General features: G+C 41.5%; 1 protein-coding gene across 2 annotated transcripts in view; it reads left to right on the forward strand.

The window, feature by feature from the left end:
- The first annotated feature begins 563 nt into the window (after positions 1–563).
- FAM171A1 (family with sequence similarity 171 member A1) overlaps positions 564–20,648 on the forward strand; it is an 86,483-nt gene continuing 66,398 nt past the window's right edge. The window contains exon 1 of one of the 2 annotated variants that reach the window (XM_015617794.2): positions 564–993. In XM_015617794.2, coding sequence (XP_015473280.1) covers positions 900–993 — 94 coding nt within the window. In that variant the 5' untranslated portion in view covers positions 564–899. The remainder of the gene's footprint in view (positions 994–20,648) is intronic. The other variant, XM_015617793.1, reaches the window with a different exon arrangement.

The raw sequence follows: 20,648 nt of genomic DNA on the forward strand, positions 1-20,648 counted from the left end.
TTGCTATAGCATTTTTTAAAACTATTTTGTATTAAAACCAGCAGATGAGTGCATTTTCTTTGTAGCTGGTTGGTTCGTTTTGCTTTTAAAAATCGCTTTAAATACTCCAGCAGCGGCAGGGGCCCGGTCGGAGGTCACGCGTGGCAGCGCGGCCGCGGGGGACCCTGCGACCCGACACGTCCCAGCCGTGCGAGAGCAGGTCACCGCGTCCGCCTTCCCCGTCGTCCCTCCCGCTGGCTGCGGTGGGAGGCGAGCGGGGCCGGCACGGCTGGGGAGGCCATTTTGCAGCCGTTGAGGGAGGGAGAGCGGGCGGCGGGCGCGGCCGGGCAGGACCCGACCCCGCGGCAGGTGAGCGCGGCAGGTGAGCGCGGCGGCCGGGCCGGACCGGGCCCGCGGGGCATGCGGGACACGCGGCCGCCCCGGGCGGGCCGGGGCAGCACCGGCGCTGCCGGGGAACCCCGCGGCGGGGCAGGGCGGGGCGCGGGCGGCAGGGGGCGCTGCGCCGCCGGGCGCGGGCAGGGCAGGGGGTGCCGCCAAGGGTTAAGGGGCGGGCGGGGAGTCCGGGCCGCTCCCGCGGGGAGAGCGGGGGAGATAAACGGGAGCGGAATTAAAGAATAAACCCGGGCGGACAGGCAGCGGGGCCGCGGAGCTCTCCCGCCTCCCCTTCCTTCCCCCACGCCTCCGCCGTCCGCCCGAGGGGACAGCGCGGGACGCGGAGCCGGGGCGCAGCGGCGGGACGACAATGCAGCAGGCGGAGAAAGCAGGAGGGGCAGCGCACGGCAACATGGAGGGAGGCGCGGAGCGGGCCAGCCCCTGATGCGGCTCTTTCTCCTCCTCCTCCGGGCAGCGGCTCCGGCGGCGATTCTCTCCCTGGCGGCGGCTGGCGGCGGCGGGTGGAAATGAGCAGGTCGGCGGCGCTTCTCCTGTGCCTGCTGGGCTGCAACGTGTGGAAGGCGGTGACCAAAACCTTAGGGGCGCCCGAGGCGGCTCAAGGTCGGTGCGGGATGGGCGGCGGGACTGGCCCGCTTTGTGCGGTGGTCCCCGGGGCGGTGGGGGCTGCATTGTGCGGGGGGCCGGCCCGAAGGTACGGCGGGGAAGCGGGTCGGTGATGTGAGACCTCTCCCGGCTTCCACCGGTCGCTGCAGACCCCGCAGCCCGGAGAAGCGGAGGCAGCCCCGGGGCTGGGGAGCTTTTGTTAGTGGCAGGGGCAGGGGCTGCGCTGGCCTCATTGTGCTGCCCCCTCCGTTCCTCCCTCCGTCCCTTGGCGCCTCCGGAGCTGTTGCATTGCGTCCTTTTTCCCCGGTTTCCCCTCTCCTCACGGTGCCCGCTGCAGGGCCCGACGCGGCGGTGAGAGGTGGGTGGGGGGCACCGGCAGCCGCAGGCCGTGCGGGGCCGCCAGGCTGGGGTTCGCCCCCTGGGCTGACGGCGCGGCTCGGCCGCGGCCCCGGGACGTTTCCGGGCCTCCGCCGGGCCTTTTGTTCGGCGCGGTGGCTCCCGCCGGCCGGGCGGGGTCTGTCACCGCTGCCCCTGGGCAGCCGGGCAGAGACCGATCATCGGCTGGGCAGCGTCTCCTCCGCCCTCACCCGGGCGGGCGCAGAAGCCGCAGCGAGCCACTGCCCGAGTGCGCCGGGGGCACCTGGAGCAGCTCCTGATGCTCCTGTGCCGGGCTGCGGGTCCTGGCCTGGGCTGCCAGCCCTGGTTTTCACCTGTGCCGTGGTGTGGCAGCCCCTCGGTCGGCGAGGTGCACCTGCCCTCCAGCCTTCCCCCGTGTGGAATCTCGGCGAGGGGCGAGACGCCGCCGTACCCTCCTTGCCCTCGGCCTTGCGTTTGTGGCAGGAGGGCAACCCTTCGGTCGGGCTCCGACAGGGATCCTGCGGCGGCATCGCGCCTACCGGGCCCATGGGTATGTCAGGATGCAGAAAACTTGTGTACATGGGGGTACAAGACATGTTAGAAGGAAATGCATCCTCCCCTGTGGTCTGTGTTGGCTTTGTGGCATGTATTGTCAAATGGCTAAATGTGTCATCTGTGATGAGCGATCATACACCGGCTGAGCCTTCATGGCAGTGGGCTGGCAGCATGCTTCCTGCAGTGCTGGGGTGGACGGGCACCATGTGAAGGGTACGCTTGTGTCCTGTTTCCTAGGAGCTTTCTTTATCTCACACAGGTTGTAATAATCAGTAAGTGATGCTTGCTGCAGGAAATAAAACATTAAAAGTAACCTTTTTGGTCTCCTTCTTTCATGGTTGTATTTAGTTACACTAAGTAGGATCTGAGTGGGCATGTGTTCACGCACATAGTCAGAAGGCAGAGGTGTCTTGTAGGAAAATCTACCATGCCAGGCAATCTGACATCAAATGTAATACCAGTTCCTGCCGTTTTTAAAGGACAAAAAAATAGCTGTTCTGGAATAAGAACCACTAACTAAAACTCAAAGGCCACTAAACTCGGGATATACTGAGTTTATTGATAAGCATGTCAGAAAACCAGAGCTGTGTGTGGCCCATGAAGCTAGCACTTCAGATATGAAGGTAATATCAAAATCTGCTATTATTTTTGTATCATATGGAAAATCTCTTTAATGTGATCAAAGTGGTGAGGTATTGGCAGAATTAGTGCCTTTCAACTGCTGTGTTGATCTTCTATTGTCAAACTCAATTCAGATGGCATGGAAGGGTTTGTCTGTAGCTGCTACATCCACATCAAGACTGATGGCTGATTATTTGAGTAGTAACAGCTATGTCAGTAAGTTGAGAATATCTTTATCGAAATAGAAATGTCTAATTTTGTCTTCCATGTAAGAACATTGGAGTTTTCATAGTATCACTTTCTAAAGCCTGATTACAAGCTGAGTCTTTACTCTTTAGACACCTACAAGGGGATATGTAGAGCTCATCTCATATCAAAGTGTATTCTACTTCCTAATTACCACCTCCTTACTATGAATCTTTTTCTGAAAGTGTATGTGATGCCAGCTTGTAGCCTTGAATAACTTCCTGAACATCAGGTGTGATGATTTTCTGGGGAAAAGAGTTTTAGTACCAGGTACATTCCCAGTTTGTATACACATGGCACAGTACGTGCTAAATGGCTGTAAAACCTAAACTACCTGTTTTTCCCTCTTGCGCTTTTAGTCCATGGTCACAGCTGTAGGTACAAGTTAAGGGCCATTGCCAAATGGATGTTTTCAGGGATGTTTGCAGATGACTGTCTTTTGTGGCTGTGAATGGACCAGTTAAAAATCAAGTGATTGAAATAAAGGTAGAGGTTAGAAAACCAGAGTGTGCCACTAAGGAATAATTGCTTCGGCTGCAATATTTATTGTTGGATAGGTTACATGAGACTAGGGTCCTTCCTGATGGTGGGACAGATCAAATGAGACTTGGTTGTTTCATGTCTGGTTAACAAACCAAATAAATAGGTATTGGATTTGGAGCTTTTTAAAGGTTGGTGGGACAGATCAAATGAGACTTGGTTGTTTCATGTCTGGTTAACAAACCAAATAAATAGGTATTGGATTTGGAGCTTTTTAAAGGTGGGATTTGTAGTCAGTGTTCTGATTAAGGAAGGGGTGAGGAGGGATGCTTTGCATCAAGTATTTCTCTCCCTCACTGAGACATATGTTCAGACAGTCCCAGCTTCAGATTCTCCTCAGCCAGACTGATTACGTAATTTGTGAATATGGAAGTACTGAAGTACTGATTATTAAGCTCTGCACTTAGCACTGTATTTAGAAAACTGAATGACTTTTTTATGCAGATCTCTTGTGGCCTCTGAAGGTCACAGAGTTTCCTCTAAGTTTCAGTAACTTGCTTTAATAGGGTAAAATTCTCACAGATGAGTTGTTCACTTTTGTCATTGTTGGTGCTTGGAACTCCATCATGAGGCTGTTAGATGTCCATGAAGGTATCCTTTAGAACCTTTATCTCAACTTCTCTCAAGTACGTAAAACCTGACAGGTAATTCAGATGAGAACTAAATTATAGTTTTGTGGGGTTTTTCTTTGGTTTTGGTTTTGTTTGGGTTTTTAATTGTTCTAACAGAACTTCAGTTTTTTTCAGTGCTGAAATGAATGTGTGCAAATTTTAAAACAAACAAACAAGCCCCCAAACTAACCCTTAAGCTGAATTCCTATTGGCACTGGTGATTTGTTTGGTGAGTATACAAAATATGCAGTGCACATTTTTCTCATGAGTAGGTCTTGTGTAAAACTTAACAACAGACCCCTGGCAAACAGGAATTTAAGAGTTATATGAAGATACAACATTAATCCAGGGAGAATGTAAGCATAATCAGTGTAATTTGGGAAGAGATTAAATTTCTTTATCCTGTAAATTTTGCTTCTCAGTAGAAGATGAGGATTATTCATTTGTAGCTGCTAGGGAGGTCTTTTTAGAGAAATCCTAGAATATTTTATTTTAGTGCTGAAATCTGGCATTATATTTGTCTGCTGCACTGTGTATTGGTTTTAACTCATATTTCAGTTGATTTTCCTATTTTATTAGTTGTTCAAAATTAAGAAGTTATGATTAATGAAATAGCATTTCAATTAACCCAATTCAAATACTAGCCTACTAGTAGATGGATATACTCAGGATATCGCACCTTCACAATCCCTGAATTAGAGGTAGATTATTATTAAGAGATTAGGTAGATAATTATTTTCCAGTATGATGGTGAATAAAAATTCAGATGTTGCTGTTTAGTCAGAATCTGCAGTGTTTTTTCCCCCTGTATGCATGGAAGACAGGGGGATTGATGCTTGAGTGCTGCTGTTTGGAATTGCCTTCCTGCAAGCAGCCATTCCATTACTTAGTGGAAGCTAACTTCACAACCATTTCAGCTGGACACTCTGCAAAGTCTGCTTTTCTGGACAGCACAGTAACAGCTCTGAGAAGATCCTCCAGTTCTGGGTCGGCTTTTTTTTTTGGTTTGTTTTTAAACTGGTTATCCCAAGCTTGCAGTTTTAACAATGATGCTGAAGTTTAGATGATGCAGAAATAGTCTTTATAGTCTCTCTCTTTCCTCTTGCACAGCCATACTGTCTCTTCTGATTCAGCTGCAAATTACTAGTGCCCATCAAATCCAAAGGTTTATTTAATTGAGACTGCAAATAAACTTCTCAGAGTAGATGCTAGTGGGGGAGGCAATTGTTTACTCAGTACTAGATAGTGTTGTAAAATGTTAATGAAGATGAGGAATTTGTTGATTTGATCAATTATCAGATCCAGGTAAGCACTAGGTTGGGTTTTTTTCATGTTTCTTTTTAACTACTAACGCTTGCAAGTGCCTAGTAACTGATTTTGCTCAGTCAGATGAGCAAGTTACCTAGGTGATCTGAGGGTTTGAAACTGCAGTCTTTTTCTCCTGAGCGTTTGTGTTCACCCTTTTGGCTTATAATACCTTGCACTAAGTGATTCAGCTTACCTTTAATAATGCATGTATGCACTTGTGAAGTGACAAATTCATATGCTGTCTTTCCCTGCGGTCCCACTTGTGTCTTGTGTTGTTTTTGCCCTTTTGTGTCTTGAGATTGTGTTAATTGCCACGTGTTTCTCCCTCTCTCCTTATTTTTGTCTTTTTGTTGTCTAACGCAACACTAATGCCTTTTCCTGCTTGAACTAAAAACTGGGTTCATGAGACTTTTACAGGTGGCTGTGTCAACTTTTGGCTAAGTGAATGTTTTCAAATAGAAGTTTCTGGTAGCAGTGAAATGTAATTTTACAGTTTTTAATTGTAATGGTTAACAGAAGCTTGGCTATATGTATTTGTGTGCTGGGGAGGAAGAGGAATTGTGCATTTTGATTTTTTTGAAAATATAAGAAATCTCCAGTGATTTTGGTAAATGGAGGAACAGAAATGTCACTCCACTTCCTATTGCAAACACCAGATTAGTTTTTTACTCTTGTCTTCCATGGCCAAAGCAAGTGCATGCCAAGGAAACGCAATGCTTTGGTCACGTCATTGTAGGAATGTGGTGTACCTGGCAGGTTGGAGGATCAGCTTAAATGGCATTTCTTAACAGCCCTGCTCTAAGTCTCACCATTGAATAGCAGTGTGATTGGGAGTGATGCTTCTATACCACATCTCAAATTCCAGTACATTGGATCAATACAGTTGTTGTGAACATCAGGCTTATAATTCAGGGAGAGTTCTGCTTCTTGTCAGCCAAAGGCAAACTGAGAAATACATGCAATTTGAAATCAAAACAGTGCACTTTCATTATTTCTATTGACTTATACATTCATTATCTTATGCAAGCTATATTTTTTTTGTAAGATAAATTTTCCTTTGCTCCAATATATATATACATATATATCTGTTCTGCCTTAAGACACGACAAAAGGCAACTTCTGAGAGAACTGTGGTGTTGGTATTCTGCTTCTCCCACATGTCCCAATGGTTTTACCGTATACATGCCAGGGAGCAAAAATAAGGGAGGCAAGAAGCATGTGTAAATGGTATTTACTAGAAAAAATCAGTGTAATAATACTAATATAATTCATGTTAATAATGTACACTAAAATACTTTGTTTTAGGAAGTGCCAAAGAGAATGGAGTGCTTTCTTTTCCTTCAGAAATTCCAGAAACATTATCCTGAAAGCTGGTTTACATTAAGCTTTCAGTTAATGTAATATCTGGCTTGCTGTGCATGGGTAATAAGCATTATACACATGGTTTTTACAAATACCATTTTTAGTTTTATTAGAAAATGGAAAGCATGTATGTATTTTTAAATACAGAGCTGTAAGAATGTGAATATACTACCATTTCTTTTTGCTTTTTCTAAGTGCCTTCCACTTTAAAATAAGACAGAATCACAGTTGACATAATTGCGTGTCTGAGCCCTTGAAAAGAATATTTTTAAGTATGTTTCAACATAGAGAAACATTTTTATTTCTGTAAAATGCTGATGCTCTGATTCAGATATACCCAGGTCACTCTTGCTAGCTTGAAGTGTAGCAGATCTTGAGGAAAAACTGAAGGAAAAAATCATTTATGTACAGTATAATCCCTAAATTTGACTCCCTATTACTTAGGGGTCATCACTAGTTACTTGGGTGACTGGGTATATTTAAACAGAGCTGCAGTGGATATAAAAGTATGATTTGAGTAAAAGTAGTTTATGCAGGCAGGGCACAAAAGTCCCTGGAAATCCAACACCAAAGCTATCTTTTAATTGTTCCTGCTCCTACTTTTTGCAGTTCTGTCGGCTGTCACTACCTGTGCCATTCAGTGGAGGTGTCCTAGGGAGTGAATTCCTGTACACCTCAAGCATTGGCAGGTGAAGCCTCTCTGTCGCTGTGAGTGGGAACTGCACCATGGCAAACTGCTGCTGTCACGGGTGCTTGTCAGATGGAGAGGCAAGAGCACATAGCACTACAGAGGGCACCTCATAGGCCTTGCTGGAGTTAGGGGCCACCCTTAGCCTCTCTGCCCTGAGGGCTTTGAGGAGACACAGTGGCAGCTGAAGTTAGCAGAGAGGAAATGGAGCATGGAGCGGAAGCCAAAGGGAAGGAAGTAGCAGCATCCTTTCGACTTGGGGACAACAAAGAAGCTGAAATCCAACGAAGTGCATAATGCTTCCAGTTAATTGTAGCTGCAGGACTGCTGAGAGCTTCTGCACTGTATGCTAGATATAATACAATAACAGTGTTCAACAGTAAAGGGGAGCTCACACTGACAGTCCATAAATGCTGAGATAAATAGGAGATAGAAGCAGATAAAGTACTCCTGCTTTGTTAAAGAAAACAGAGCCCTTTCTTCTTCCTACATTGATTAACAGAAGTGATAGTGGTATTGGGTTCTTTCTCTTGTTTCATCCCACCTTTGTGATTGTCATTATTGAAACATGGTGCCTTTCATCCTTTATAAGCAAAGGCATGTACTAACACAGCAACAAGTATTTCTCAGGTGATTTTGTGAGACTTGCTAAGAAAACAGCACTAAATTAAGGTAAAATGAGCATTGGTACTGCAGTTACAAGGAAATGAATGTATCAGCAGTTTTGTCCAGCCCTCTTGCTGTTCACTATACTGTGAAAAGTTGTGAAGGGTTAAGATCCAAATATCTCATATCTCAGTCTGAACATATCAAGTACTCCTCATTTGAGGGGTATGGAGCTTGCATCTAGAGTAGGCATCTGACTTGGATGTCTGCAGTCTTCATGTGTTTGTATTGTACTGAGTCCATGGTCCTTTTACAGACAAAAAGATCTAATCTTCTCAGCTACTGGAGCCAAGTATCATTCCTGTCACCTGGAGTAAGCACATTTGCTCTGGTGAATATCCACTGTGTGAATCTCCAGTGAAGAGCCTGACAGCCTACACAACACTATTTGAATTCCCATTTAGTCAGATGAATCCGCCCTCACTGTTACCTCCCTCAGTGTTGCCCTCTGGCTTGGCCTTGAGCTACTGAATATATACAGTGTAATAAACTATGTGAAGGAACACACTCTTGGATTACCTGGTGGGGTTATGTGCTTTTCAAGACTCAGACAAGAGTTATTGTCTATTTACATTTCTAAACCATTTGTCTTTGTAGCATTATGCTTATGAACCTAAGTGTTTCACTCCCAAGAGTAAATAAACAAAAAGAAAAGTTTAGAAACAAGTAAGGAGGCTTGCAGAGTTGTTTGGACTTGCCTCTATGTTTTTGCCATGTTTTTAATTAGCTCTGTATTCCCAGGGGTTGATTTATTCTGGATTAAATTGCATTGTTACTCTCATCTTCGTCTGTTTTCTCATACTGGCATTTGTGTTGCAATGTGGTAAACCAGATCAAGGAAGTTATTCAACTGAAAACTCCTGTATGCATCAGCTCAGTCTTCACCTGGATCATTTCTCTGACTGGATTCATCAGAAATTACACAAATGCTGTTGCTGGTGCAGCGGAAAGGGCCAGGAGGAGCCAGTAAGGGAAAACAAGGACTTCATGGCAGCAATGCCAGCTGATGCAGGATTACATTTTTTTGTAGAGCTAAAGCATAAGACCAAAGGCACAACATTTTGAAAGGTAACTGTTGTAAAAGTTACTACTTAAAGGAAACTGCTCTTATCTGGAAATATAACACCATCCCATTGCTCAAAGTAAAAGCATAAAGAATTCTTTGAAAAAACAATTTGCTTACAGTAGGAAAAAACCTGCATTATACAGTTAATACTAGCAGACCTGGATCTGGATGCTGGCAGATAATTTGAGGCACTGAAGCTGCAGCTGTCTCTTGTTAGAACAGGTTTTTGTCCCTACCCAGGATTTCCAGTTTGTACCCTGTGTGGAAGTTTAAACAGACTTCTGTCCATAGTTTTAGCTCAAGTGTACTGTCATATATACTGTGACAGATCAAGTGCTCACGAGTGTTTCTCCCAGTTCTAGGGCAGCAGGTGCGTTGGTACCTGAGTCATCTTTTCTCTGGATGTTCTAAATGGCTTGAGAGGAAATTACATATTTTAGTTCATTTGAATGCTAAAGAAACATGGGGGCAGTACTGATGCTTACCATAGTCCTCTGGTAGAGTAACTTTCCCCAGCAAATCTTCAGCATAGGATTTGACATTATTAGTGCATGATGCCTGGTAGTGTCTGGTCACTCCTCTCTGATCTGTCTGCTAGCCAGTGATTCTTGCCTTTCTTCAGCTAATTGCCTTGCTTTCCTTAGCTACTGCGCTTTTGCATTGTTGTCTCCAAGATTAGAGTGTCTGCTGAGAGATAAGAACTTTTAACTCCTCATCCTACCCTTCCTCCTCATGTCCCTGTGTTGGCCCTCTGGTATTTTGAAAGGCTTGGTTTGGCCTGATGAGAGGCAGGAAAGTGTGCTAGGGGGTATTCCTGGCCTTTTCTTGTTTCTCTTTGAGTTGGACAAGCATTGCTAGGGCAGTAAATGTATCCCAGAGCTCTGGAGGCAGGACTGATGGTCTGCAGGGGGTGCGATGGACAATGCTGGGCAGGAGGGGATAAACTTGTCCAGGCTTTGCAGTGTGCTTGCAGAATGGGAGCCATCAGCTCAAGGTCGGAGTTTGCTTTACTTCTCCCTGCATTGTGGTCCCAGCAAGTTTTGAAACTTGAGTAGTATGCTGACCTGGACAAATATTACAGTAGTTAAGAAGGCTACTTAGGGTAATAATATTGACACAGTGAAGCATGGCGATATACTTGTTTTTATCTTTACTGCTAGTATCCAGAATATTCTTGCATTATTTACAGCTTATTTCATCATTTGAAGTCCTGGCAAATAACTTAAGTTTGGGCTAGTCTCTAGGTTCATGATATATGATTCACAGGACCCAGGAGCACATGTTTGAAATGAGAGCTGTATTTTTGTTGTTTTGTGGTGAACCTGTGTTTGGGGACTGTTACATTTTTTCTACCATAAAAATCTTAATTTGAAGACACTAATTTTCTTCAGAAGTTAACTATCCTTTAAGAAAAAAGGAATTTTTATTTCATTCTTTAGTATGCTGCTAGTTAAATCATTTTAGAGGGAACTATGGCATTAAAGTTAGTCAGCATAAATACTGTTGTTAGCATGTTACATGAAAGTTAAATATACAGTTGATTCAAGCAGCCTGAAGCAGTAGGAGCTAGAGCTTAAAATTGGATGAATTTCAAGTTTGCTTATTGCTGAAAGCTATAACTGCAGTGGGCTTTAGAATATTAAATTAGTAAAAGTACTTTTAAAATCAGTTTTTGAAGGAAGAGAATCTGCCATACTACAGTTCTGGCTGAAAACCATTAGTTTTTGCAGACATTTGATAAGGCGGTCCTTCTTAACAACAGATTTGAATACTTACCTTAACTTTACCTTTGCTTTACTTCAGCAAAAACTACTTGCTTGTTCTTTAGCTATGTTCAGAGTCTTGGTGAAGATGTTGTTTTAATTGGTAATTTTGCCTGTATGTAATCTTTCAATGAATCTTGGAGGGGTTGTTTCATTTGTTGGGAAATTTTTTTAACACATGGTTTACTATTGCTGCATAAAGAGCTGAGTGAGCTTTCTCAGCAAATGTTGTCATTACAGAGAGCGTCAGACTAGTGTCATGTCTCAAGACTTTCTGTGCACAGAAAAATAGCCTTGAATTTTGAGGGGTGAGGGGCTTGGCAAACAAGAGTAGAGCAGCTTTTGTGGTGGGCTCCTAGAAAGGTAATGGTTATTCCCATGTGCAATTTAATGCGCACTTTAAAGTGTACTTTAATTTTTCTGTGGGGAAAAAAAAATTTAAAAATGTGTATAAGCTCTCAAGATGAAACTCATTAATAAGTGATACACCTGGAGGTTCCTTCAGAGTGGTAGAGAATCTTTGCTTACCATAGATGACTGCACATAAACAAAGATGCTTTTTAATATCTGGTGCATTTGAGGATCATATATTGCATCAGTTAGCTGCTCAGGGTAATCAAATTACCCCTAGCCTGATTGCATGGGAGAAAATATTAAAGCTTAAATTCTTATGGCCAAGTTCTCTCAGGTACTCTGTGTGCCTGTGGTGATGCTAGCATTTACAAGAAGGAATGTATTGAATGGGTGGAAAAGTAAATGCATGGCATTGTTTCCTTACCATGATGCTGACGTGGGGCAGAAAATCTCATGGCCTCACTGTAGCTTAATGCCATTCTGTCTACTGCTGTACAGGCTAACAGCTAGTAAGGATTTACTCAAAATGTTCAATCCTGGAAGAGCTTTGGTGCATGTAGAGGCTGGCTAGAAACAAATGGTATCTAACATTACTGGGTTGCAGGTCATTGCTTACTTTCTGGTGTGTCTTTGTGGAGATAGTAAAATGCAACCTTCATTACTCCAAAGTTAAAGTTCAGAAGAGCTTTTAACAGCCCAAAGGCTTTGAAAGTGATGGGTGTGTTTGCCAACTAGAACAGCACTTTCTCTTGTTGAGTTTAATATTTTAAGTTATTCTTACAGCCCCTTGAGTGTATAATAAAAGTAATAAAAGTTCAAATTAATGAAAGAGTGTATCCTCCTTGGAAAAGAAAGTCTTATTGCTTGTTCTCTAGTCACAGGATGAGGAGGGCATGTTGTTGTGCATAAAATAAGGTCAGGAGTAAAGAGAAAGTGCAGTGACCATGATGATACACTGTCTAGGTCAGGGATGGGAAGTAAATCAGGCTCACACAAGAGTTTGTTCTTAATTCATGCCATTTTTACTTCAGTGGTAAGGGAACTTCTAATTAATTAAATTTTAAATTATACTTAATAATGAAGTTTCTGCTTGGATCCTTGTGAAATAATGTTCAGATTTATTCCACCTCTTCTTGCAGCTCCAAGCTTGTTTGTCACACTTGCATGAGTGTAAAGGGTAAAGCCTGGCAGTGGGCAGCACAGTGGTGTGTCAGCAGTCTGTGCTTGCTTTCAGTCCCCTGGGAAGGCAGAGAACCCCACCTGTTACACTGATGTTCAGATCTGAGGGTTTTTTTTTCATGTACACAGCAACTTGTCCCCAAAAGGAATGGCAAGCTTTGTTTCTGAATATATGTATGTAAAGAAACTAAGATTTTAAAAAAGAGGGCAAAAATAAAAAGCATAAAGGTGATAGGAAGGTATGAAAGTTCCCATATAGGAAATTAAGTTTGAATGGATTCCAGCTACGAGTACTAAAATCCTTCTTCCTTCTTGCACTTTCCTTCACCTTTCCTTGTCTTCTGAGTTGAGCTTAATTTTTAACTTTATTTCATTTTGACAGAAAGTAACCTACATTTTAAAACATAATAGTGTAAACAAATTTGTATTTCAAACATACTCACAAAACTTGACATTGCAGATAACATCAGAATCTCATTTCATGCTCTGAAGCAGCAGGAGGATAAACCACCTCAAATTCAAGGTGCTTTTTAAAAGTCAATACTTGTCTATAGTTACAACTCAGAAAATACCATAGGAAGCAATTATTTCAATTCAGAGAGTGAAACAACACTGTTAAATGTTGATTTCAGGAATTTTGCTGATAACCAGTTGCATTTTTCAATATTCTCCATGCTTATAGTATAATATTTAGTTTAACATTTTTGTTACTTTAAACCCAAACTGATGACCTGTGATTTTTATGAGGCAGCTCTGTATTCACTGGAGCTTGCCTGAGGGTAAAATAACAAACTATGTGTTTTATACCACCTTAAAAAGAATAGGGGAAGTCCATTGATCCCTTTCCTTCTCATAAATTATTCACATATTAGTGTGATTGGTTTTGTTAAGGGTTTTTTTAAGCCTTGTAAAGAGAAAAGCAAATAAGAGCATAACAATTGGTATTGCTATAATACTTAGTTATTTTCACACCTTAGTTTGTCTCAGTTTGTCTTAGTTACCAGGTTTCTGAGACAAAAGTTGTGAGTCAGTAGGATTAGTTTCTCTGAATGACTCTTGAAAAACTATGTATTTGTTTGTTAGAATCCTGTCTTCTCTCTACTACTGCTAAGAAACCGGGATGGCTGCAGTTGGTTGGAGACCTCAGCATTCATGCACACATGTGCAGATGTGCACATATGCTTGTCTTGTAAGGCCATATGGTATGAATCAAAGCTTACCTCACAGTAGTAAAATTGTAATGCATTTTCCACCATTTTCAGTTGCGTGTTCATGGCATGATATTCTGTACTTTGAACAACTTACAGCAATTGTCCTTTGTTAATGGTCATAATTCTGTGAAATTAATGTGTTCTCCAGGATACTTCGCTTCAATTTTGTCCTTGGATTGCTGCAGATATTTCAATTATACCAGAAGTCGTGTCATCTTTTCTGCTCATTGGCTTTGTTCAAAGCAGCTTTGGCTTGCAAATACATACAGATGTATTTGTTCCTTCTTGTTGGAAGAAGGCAGTAGATTTGCAACAAACCCTTGCCTTGCAGATAAAAAGCATGTGAACTAATTGAGTGTATGAGTGTATGTACTCCCTTGTTCAGGATTTTTAAACAACCAGACCTCTAGTTAAACATTGCTGGCTCCTGGTTGGTTGTTTTTTTTCCAGCAGTTTTCATGGTATCTCATCCTATTATTGGGAGTTCTTAGAAATTTCTAACTTTATCAGAAAAAGTGAATTTTAATATTAGATTTTTTAGATATTTTTCATAAAACTATAGCACTTAGAATTTATTTTTTTTTCATTATAGTAGCTCAAGACAATTCAGCCTTTAGGCTGTGATAGTGCCTTTGATACCATTAAAAATTATCCTTTCTAGACGCACAAAATACACAAACTTAGCATTAAAATGGAGAACTGACCTACTGTTCATATTTTTATCTGAATTGAGGTAAATACCCTAATAATAAGTTAAGATACCCCTAAATACTGACCAAATGCTGAATCAGATGTCTTATGCTGTAAATGACATTACTGAAAATCAGTACTGGTAGATTTTTCTCTTTGGTAGTCATAGTAGGTCCTTGGGTTCTAATTATTCCTATATACTTGTTTGTAATTGATATGCTGTTGTTTTTCTCTGTGAGGAATATAAAACAACAGAAAAAAATGATACATGATTTGGTAACATGATGTGTCTTGTACATAGATTTTTTGGTTTGTTTTCTTTTTTAAATGGTTTGTAAGCATTCCAAGCCATCCCTTTAGAATGTGTCTGGTAGTTGAATATTCTGCCATACTTGAAATTTTTGAAAACGGGACTTCAATTGCCAGCAGTTCTGGTGCAGATAATCACCTTGTAGAGTGGCCAGTAATTTCTTCACATAGTAGTGATGACCTTGACTTTCAGAGAAGATGAACATGTGTCATCCTCAGTGTACTGCTATGTTGTCTTAGAGCAAGGAGCACACTCAGGCCAAAGTGTGAAGGAGATGAGTAGTTAGTTCATCATGGAGTTTTGCTAAGAATTGCTTAGTTATTTCCTGATTCTTTTTTTCTGCAGGCTGTCCAGACATGTCCTTGTGTCCATTCGGGAGACATTTTATGCATTGTCAGGTTCACTTGAGCTTGCCTTTGACCTGTGTTTCCAACTGTGCATTGTGCATTTCTCTTACCTGGATGTTTATTCAAATAATCATAGAATGATTTAGAAAAGACCTCTAAGATCACCTAGTACAGCACTCAATCACTAAACCATGTCCCTAAGTGCCACATCTGCATCTCATAAAGAAATTAGTTATGTCCCTGCTAATTACTGTAAGTTGCTGATAACTTGGCAGTGTTTCAACTTGTTCCAGTTGCTTGAAATACAACTGCATTTTAGCTACTGAAGGGCTCTAATCCATGTGTCTTGTTCTTCTCCCAGATTCTTAATCCCCATCAGAAGAGATTGAGAAGGATTTGGTTACTCAGTAGTTCCTGGACAGAGATGCTCAATGTGTATGTGGAATGAGACATTTTTGCTGACCTTCAGTACCACAGAGGGATGTGCAGAGATGAGGCTGGAGTGAGCATTGTGTTTCTTTGTTGTTCATACTTGAGGGAAGCTTGGTTAGCTTGACAGCCATGGCAGTATCTCATGGCTACCAGCTGCTGTCATGTTGGCCAGTCCTTTGTGTTCTTGACATGTTGCATCCAGACTTAGAAGGTCTGTTGTGTTGGCTTTCTGTCAACTGAGGATCTTAAACTGCAGCTTCTTCAGCATGGGCTGGTACGGCTGAATGTAGAGCAGTGAACAGGTTGTGCTCCTGTTCTTCACCCTCATCTACACCCCACTGCTGCTACTTTTTGGGAAGAGCATCCAGATTGTATGGATCTGTGCAGTAATTAAAATAAAAGGATGATTCATACGAACATTTTAGTGAACGTGTTGGGGAGAATGAAGAAACATTCCTCTTACTGGCTCCTGTTCAGAAGAATAGTGGCTGCTGTGCAGTTGTTTTTTGTCTTGCTGCATGAGCTTGGAACAAATGTTTCATTGCTTTGCTCTCAATACTTGCAGATGCTAAGCTTTCACTGCTTACCATCATTTTAACTTCTTGCTTGGCTGTGAGGTACCTGTAGATAGCAATAGTGCATGAGGGCCCCAGCTTGTGGCTGGAGTTCTGCTGGGCTGTAATCTGTCAAGGTGTTGTGGCTTCTAATGTTTTCCATTGCCAAGGAGCTAAATACTAAAAGTTCTGCTTTGTGACCCCTTCTAATCCTGTAATCTGTGCAACAGGGAAAAATAAGTAATGTAGAAACAGGAAAAAAGTTCATCTGAAAATGCAAATAGTTGGAAAAGGTAAACACAATAGAAAACATGAAAGGCACTTACTGGTGTCTTACTGGCTTTGGCTGCTTGTTGTAATCTGGTAAGTGAAGGTGACCACCTTCATTTGCCAAAGGCTGGCATGCTTGGAGCGCTTCAGAGCTGCTGTCCTGCAGCACTGAGTATGAGCTGGAGGGTAGTTCCTGTTGACAGCTTGGACTTCATGGAAGTGGATACAAATAGTGGAAGCAAACTTAATGCAAGGTTATGAAATGATGGGGTAGCATTTTATCTATCTTTAAATGCTAACTTCTTTATTCAATTCACATTGGGTCTCTCTTTGAGAGAGGGTTTGTATTACCCAGATATAGGGACTTAATGTAGTGACGGGGTGTTTGTATGATGGAATAGCCTTTCTCAATAGATGTGGAAAAGATGATCTTATTGAAAAAAGGGCATTTGTTTGAAGAGTTATAAACATAAGCATTTCTTTTTCTTACTAGTGCAAAACCTTCTGTTCTAGGTATTGTGGTCAAAGTATCTGATTGCTGTGTGGCACTTGCAGGTCTTGCAATGCAGACTGTCTCTGAGCTAAATTCTCTGTGGCTGGGTTTTAGTGCCATATTTGATCTTTACTTTCTGAGCACCTTTAACAATAAACCAGTGTGTTGTGTGCTTGAATACAGCCTCAAACTGCTACTAACAGTACTCAAGGTTTTATGCTCTTGTCTGTCCTTTTCACTGAGTAGTCATTGGCTCTGTCCTTGTCCCTCGTCCATATATATCTTCTCCCTCTAAGAAATCAAGCTGCTCTCTTCAGCCTTAGCCATCACTTCTATATAGGTCATGTCTGATTCTACATACTCTCTTAGTTTTGATTTCTCTGTCTGTCTGGTCTCAACCAGCTCCTGGCTACACCATAATTTATTACAAGTGACAGATTTGGAGGGGGAGGTCCTCTGCTGTATAATATCTCTGACTATTGTACTTACAGCAGATGATGGTGCTTTGACATTCCTCTGCTTGGGTGTTTTAAAAAGTTCCAATGTGTAGGAACTGACATGCTCTGCAAATTGTAAAACCCAAAGGAGTTTAAAATAACAGCTGCCAAACAGCTTTAACTCCTTAGCTTCTTTCTTGGTTTATATTATGAGTGAGTAATAAAGTTAATTTTTTTTTTTAAATGAAAAAAAATTTACCTTATTGTCAACTGATGAGAATCAGATGCTCACTTTTTATTGTGTGATTCTTTGAAGAATTAAAACATGATAGCAAGGGTGTTAATCTAGCAAATGTCTTCTGGTCATGTTTTAAACCCAGCATGAACAGACATGGATGTTTTTAATAAAAAGACAGATACTTAATTCCAGGAGATACACAGGTCTTATGCCAGAATAAATGCAATTTGTGATTTATGGTTAATTTTTATTATTATTATTTTAGAATTATTTACTTGGGGGCCATTTGCAGACTTTGGAACACTTAATAATTTTTGCTAATAGTCTCGAGATTTTGTGTATTACAGAGACTTCAGATTTCCTTGCTAGTCATCTATGTTTATTTGACTTTTTGAGAGCTATTATAGGCACCAGTAACAGCCTGTACTTGATTCTTGGATTACTGATTTTTTAAGTTTTTAACTTTTTTCTCCCCCTCTGCTTTGGTCTCTTAAGTTTGCCTTGTCTGCTTTGCTTTCAGCCAGAAGCAGGATAATCAGTTACCTGCTGAACACAGAGAGTAAATATTTGTGAGCTGAAAGTAAAGGGAGGCTGTCTCATTTCTACTTGGTGTGCAGAATGACTGCATGTTGTTTTCAGAGTAGCTTGGTTTGCATGGTTGCAGTTGGTGCTTCTATGTAGAGCAAGAGAAGTGGGGACTAGGTGAAATTCCTTAGTATTATATTGTGGACCATACCAAGTGGCCTTTCTGCCTTCTGATCTGCTAATGTAATACTGCAGAAATTACAGGTGTTGCCCAAGATGTGCCCACAACTCACTTTGTAGGCAAAGATAATGAACTGCAGCAATATGTTAACTTCTGTGTTTGACCAAAAATGTTTGGAGCGCAGTTCTGAATATGAATCATGAACCCTGTGAAAGTGTAGGAGTATGGTACTGGAACAGACTGGATTTTCATCTCTTTAGCAAGTACTTTGTAAGCATTTTTTGAATCTCACTGACCTCATCTTAAAACTGAATTCTGCTTGACTTCACCATTATGAGTCACAGGATGTTTCCAAGCATTTCACTGTTATTAGCAATACTGTGCAAATTTTTCAATACTTTTTTATTTGCCATAGCAACTGAAATAATAAAGTCCATGAAATATGGTATTTTGCTGGCCTTTACTGGCTTGTGCACAGATAGGGTTATAGGGTTGTAACCCAACAGCTTGATTCATCTGGGTGAGTTCAATCAAAGTTGCAGTTGTACAGATACCCAGTAAAAAAAAAAAAAAAAAAGGTAAATTTAAAATGTTACAAGCTAAAGATTCAGCATATGGGGCCAGTACCAACAGAGATGCTGAAAACGCTTAGCTCTACAGAACCACAAGTGTTCAGAAAAGAAGCCGGTTAATTTCTATTCAGTTGATAAGGTAAATTTTATTCAGGTAGTAAGGTAATTAGAACCTGATAATCCCTCATATTTTCCTTCTCTAGTATTATCCAAATGAATGTGGCTTGCACATGGTCCATATATTTTAGACCACCTCGGAAAACTGAAAAAGAGAAGCTTACAAGCATGAAGATTTTATCCATTTCTATGACAAATGTTTTTTCAACTTGTCCATACCTCAGTACAATTGCTCTGACTTTAATTTTACGAATTTTGAGATAAGTCAAAGGAGGGAAATAAGGATGGGTAATATCCATCAAATTGGGGAAAGGTAGGCATTGAAATAGTGTGGAGATAGGATGACATAATGTTGAGCAGTGTTGGTGCATGGAGTCAGTGCTTGGCTGCACAGACAGGGATGAGGCATGCTTGCATAACATGCTGCAGGCCTTCAGCTGGAGCAGTAATAATATTCAGATGAGGAATGGTGATGGGCAGTTTGACCATGAGCATCTTCATCTGCTGGTGCTGTTTGTGATTACACTGTTTCACACACCTTTGGTATCTGCAGTGAGCAGCCATTCTAATAGTATTTGATCCCAAGCAAAAAGCAGTCTTACTCTTTTGCTGTCAGAGGCAAATGTTATTTACCTATACAGAAAAGGTTGTCATAGCTAGTCTGGGCTCACAGCTTGGTGAAGCCATGTGGGACTGTTTTTATTGTCTTGCATTCAGTTTGTTCCACCTGGCACAGCTCCATTACATTCAATTTTTTCCTCGTTTCCCAGAAAGGAGGAAATAGACACTTCAGGTCCCAAATACTCATCTAAACATCACCGTGTGATGATTGGAGATAATAAATGAATTATTAAATGTTATGTTTTGTTTGTATAATGTTCATTCCTACCTAGCTTTTGAACTACACATGAACTTGCTCAATCATGTATTTTTTTCCTCACGGCATAATTAACTTAGTTTTTGTCTGGTACAGATTGCTGTGTTCTTTTTTGAATTTCAGCTGAGACCTAGCACTTCATCCCAGTACTTGTAAAACTCTCAAAGAAGGAAAAAAAAAAAAATGCATAGGGAGGGCTTGGGGGATATTTCTTGGTGTTTCTTACTCAAGCTGGTTGCTTGAAGGCTGGGCTCTGCTGTCCCTAGGTTAATCCATATGATCTGCTGCCCTACCTTGCTTGAACTGAATCTCGGTGTTGAGATTTGTTGTTTGTGTTTCTTGAGTTTGTTTTGTTAAGGAAATTGTCATTTTATACTACTTCTGCTCTTTATTTGTAAGAGGTGGGAAATGACCGTTGCAAACAACATTCAGGACTGTTTGAGTTGTTTTCTACAAAGCTGAGATTTTGATAGACTGTTGCAGAAGCTATTTTGGGTCTTTTTTCCCTAACATGTTAGGATTGCACATAAGCTCCTGTTAGTATTGAACGGGATAATAATATTGTTCCTCTTCAGATGATGTCCCCAGGGCTGTTAGTGGAGTTTCATAAGGATCAAATGCTTTACATTTGGCACTGTAGAAGTATTTCTGTGTGACAAGCAGAATTTCTGTGTAGCCTTTGAACAGATGCTGAATATTTATATTAGTAGGTTTTCATTCACGTTTCTAATAATTATATATATAAAGCTTTGATTTTTATAACAGTCTTTACAAAATGAACCAACTATATTACAGTATAAATTTCTCTATTTAGGGACCAGTAACATTAATTTCTAAGTTGGAGGCTTACTAGCTCTTAGATACAGAGGAAGAAATATAGACAAGAGTGTTGGTCAATCACTGGTTATTTTATAAGACACCAGATAAATGTAAACAGTGCAGATATAGAAAGGACCTCTTTAAGGAAGGAATATAGCACTTGACAGTCTGGCCTTGAGAAAAGTATGCAGGTAAGAGAAATAGCCTTTGAGGAGTGGGGTTCTGGCAGGCAGCCAGTTGTGTGGGTGTGGAACATAAGTAAT

The sequence above is a fragment of the Parus major genome, chromosome 2 (assembly GCF_001522545.3).
Source record: "Parus major isolate Abel chromosome 2, Parus_major1.1, whole genome shotgun sequence".
Classification (NCBI taxonomy): Eukaryota; Metazoa; Chordata; class Aves; order Passeriformes; family Paridae; genus Parus; species Parus major.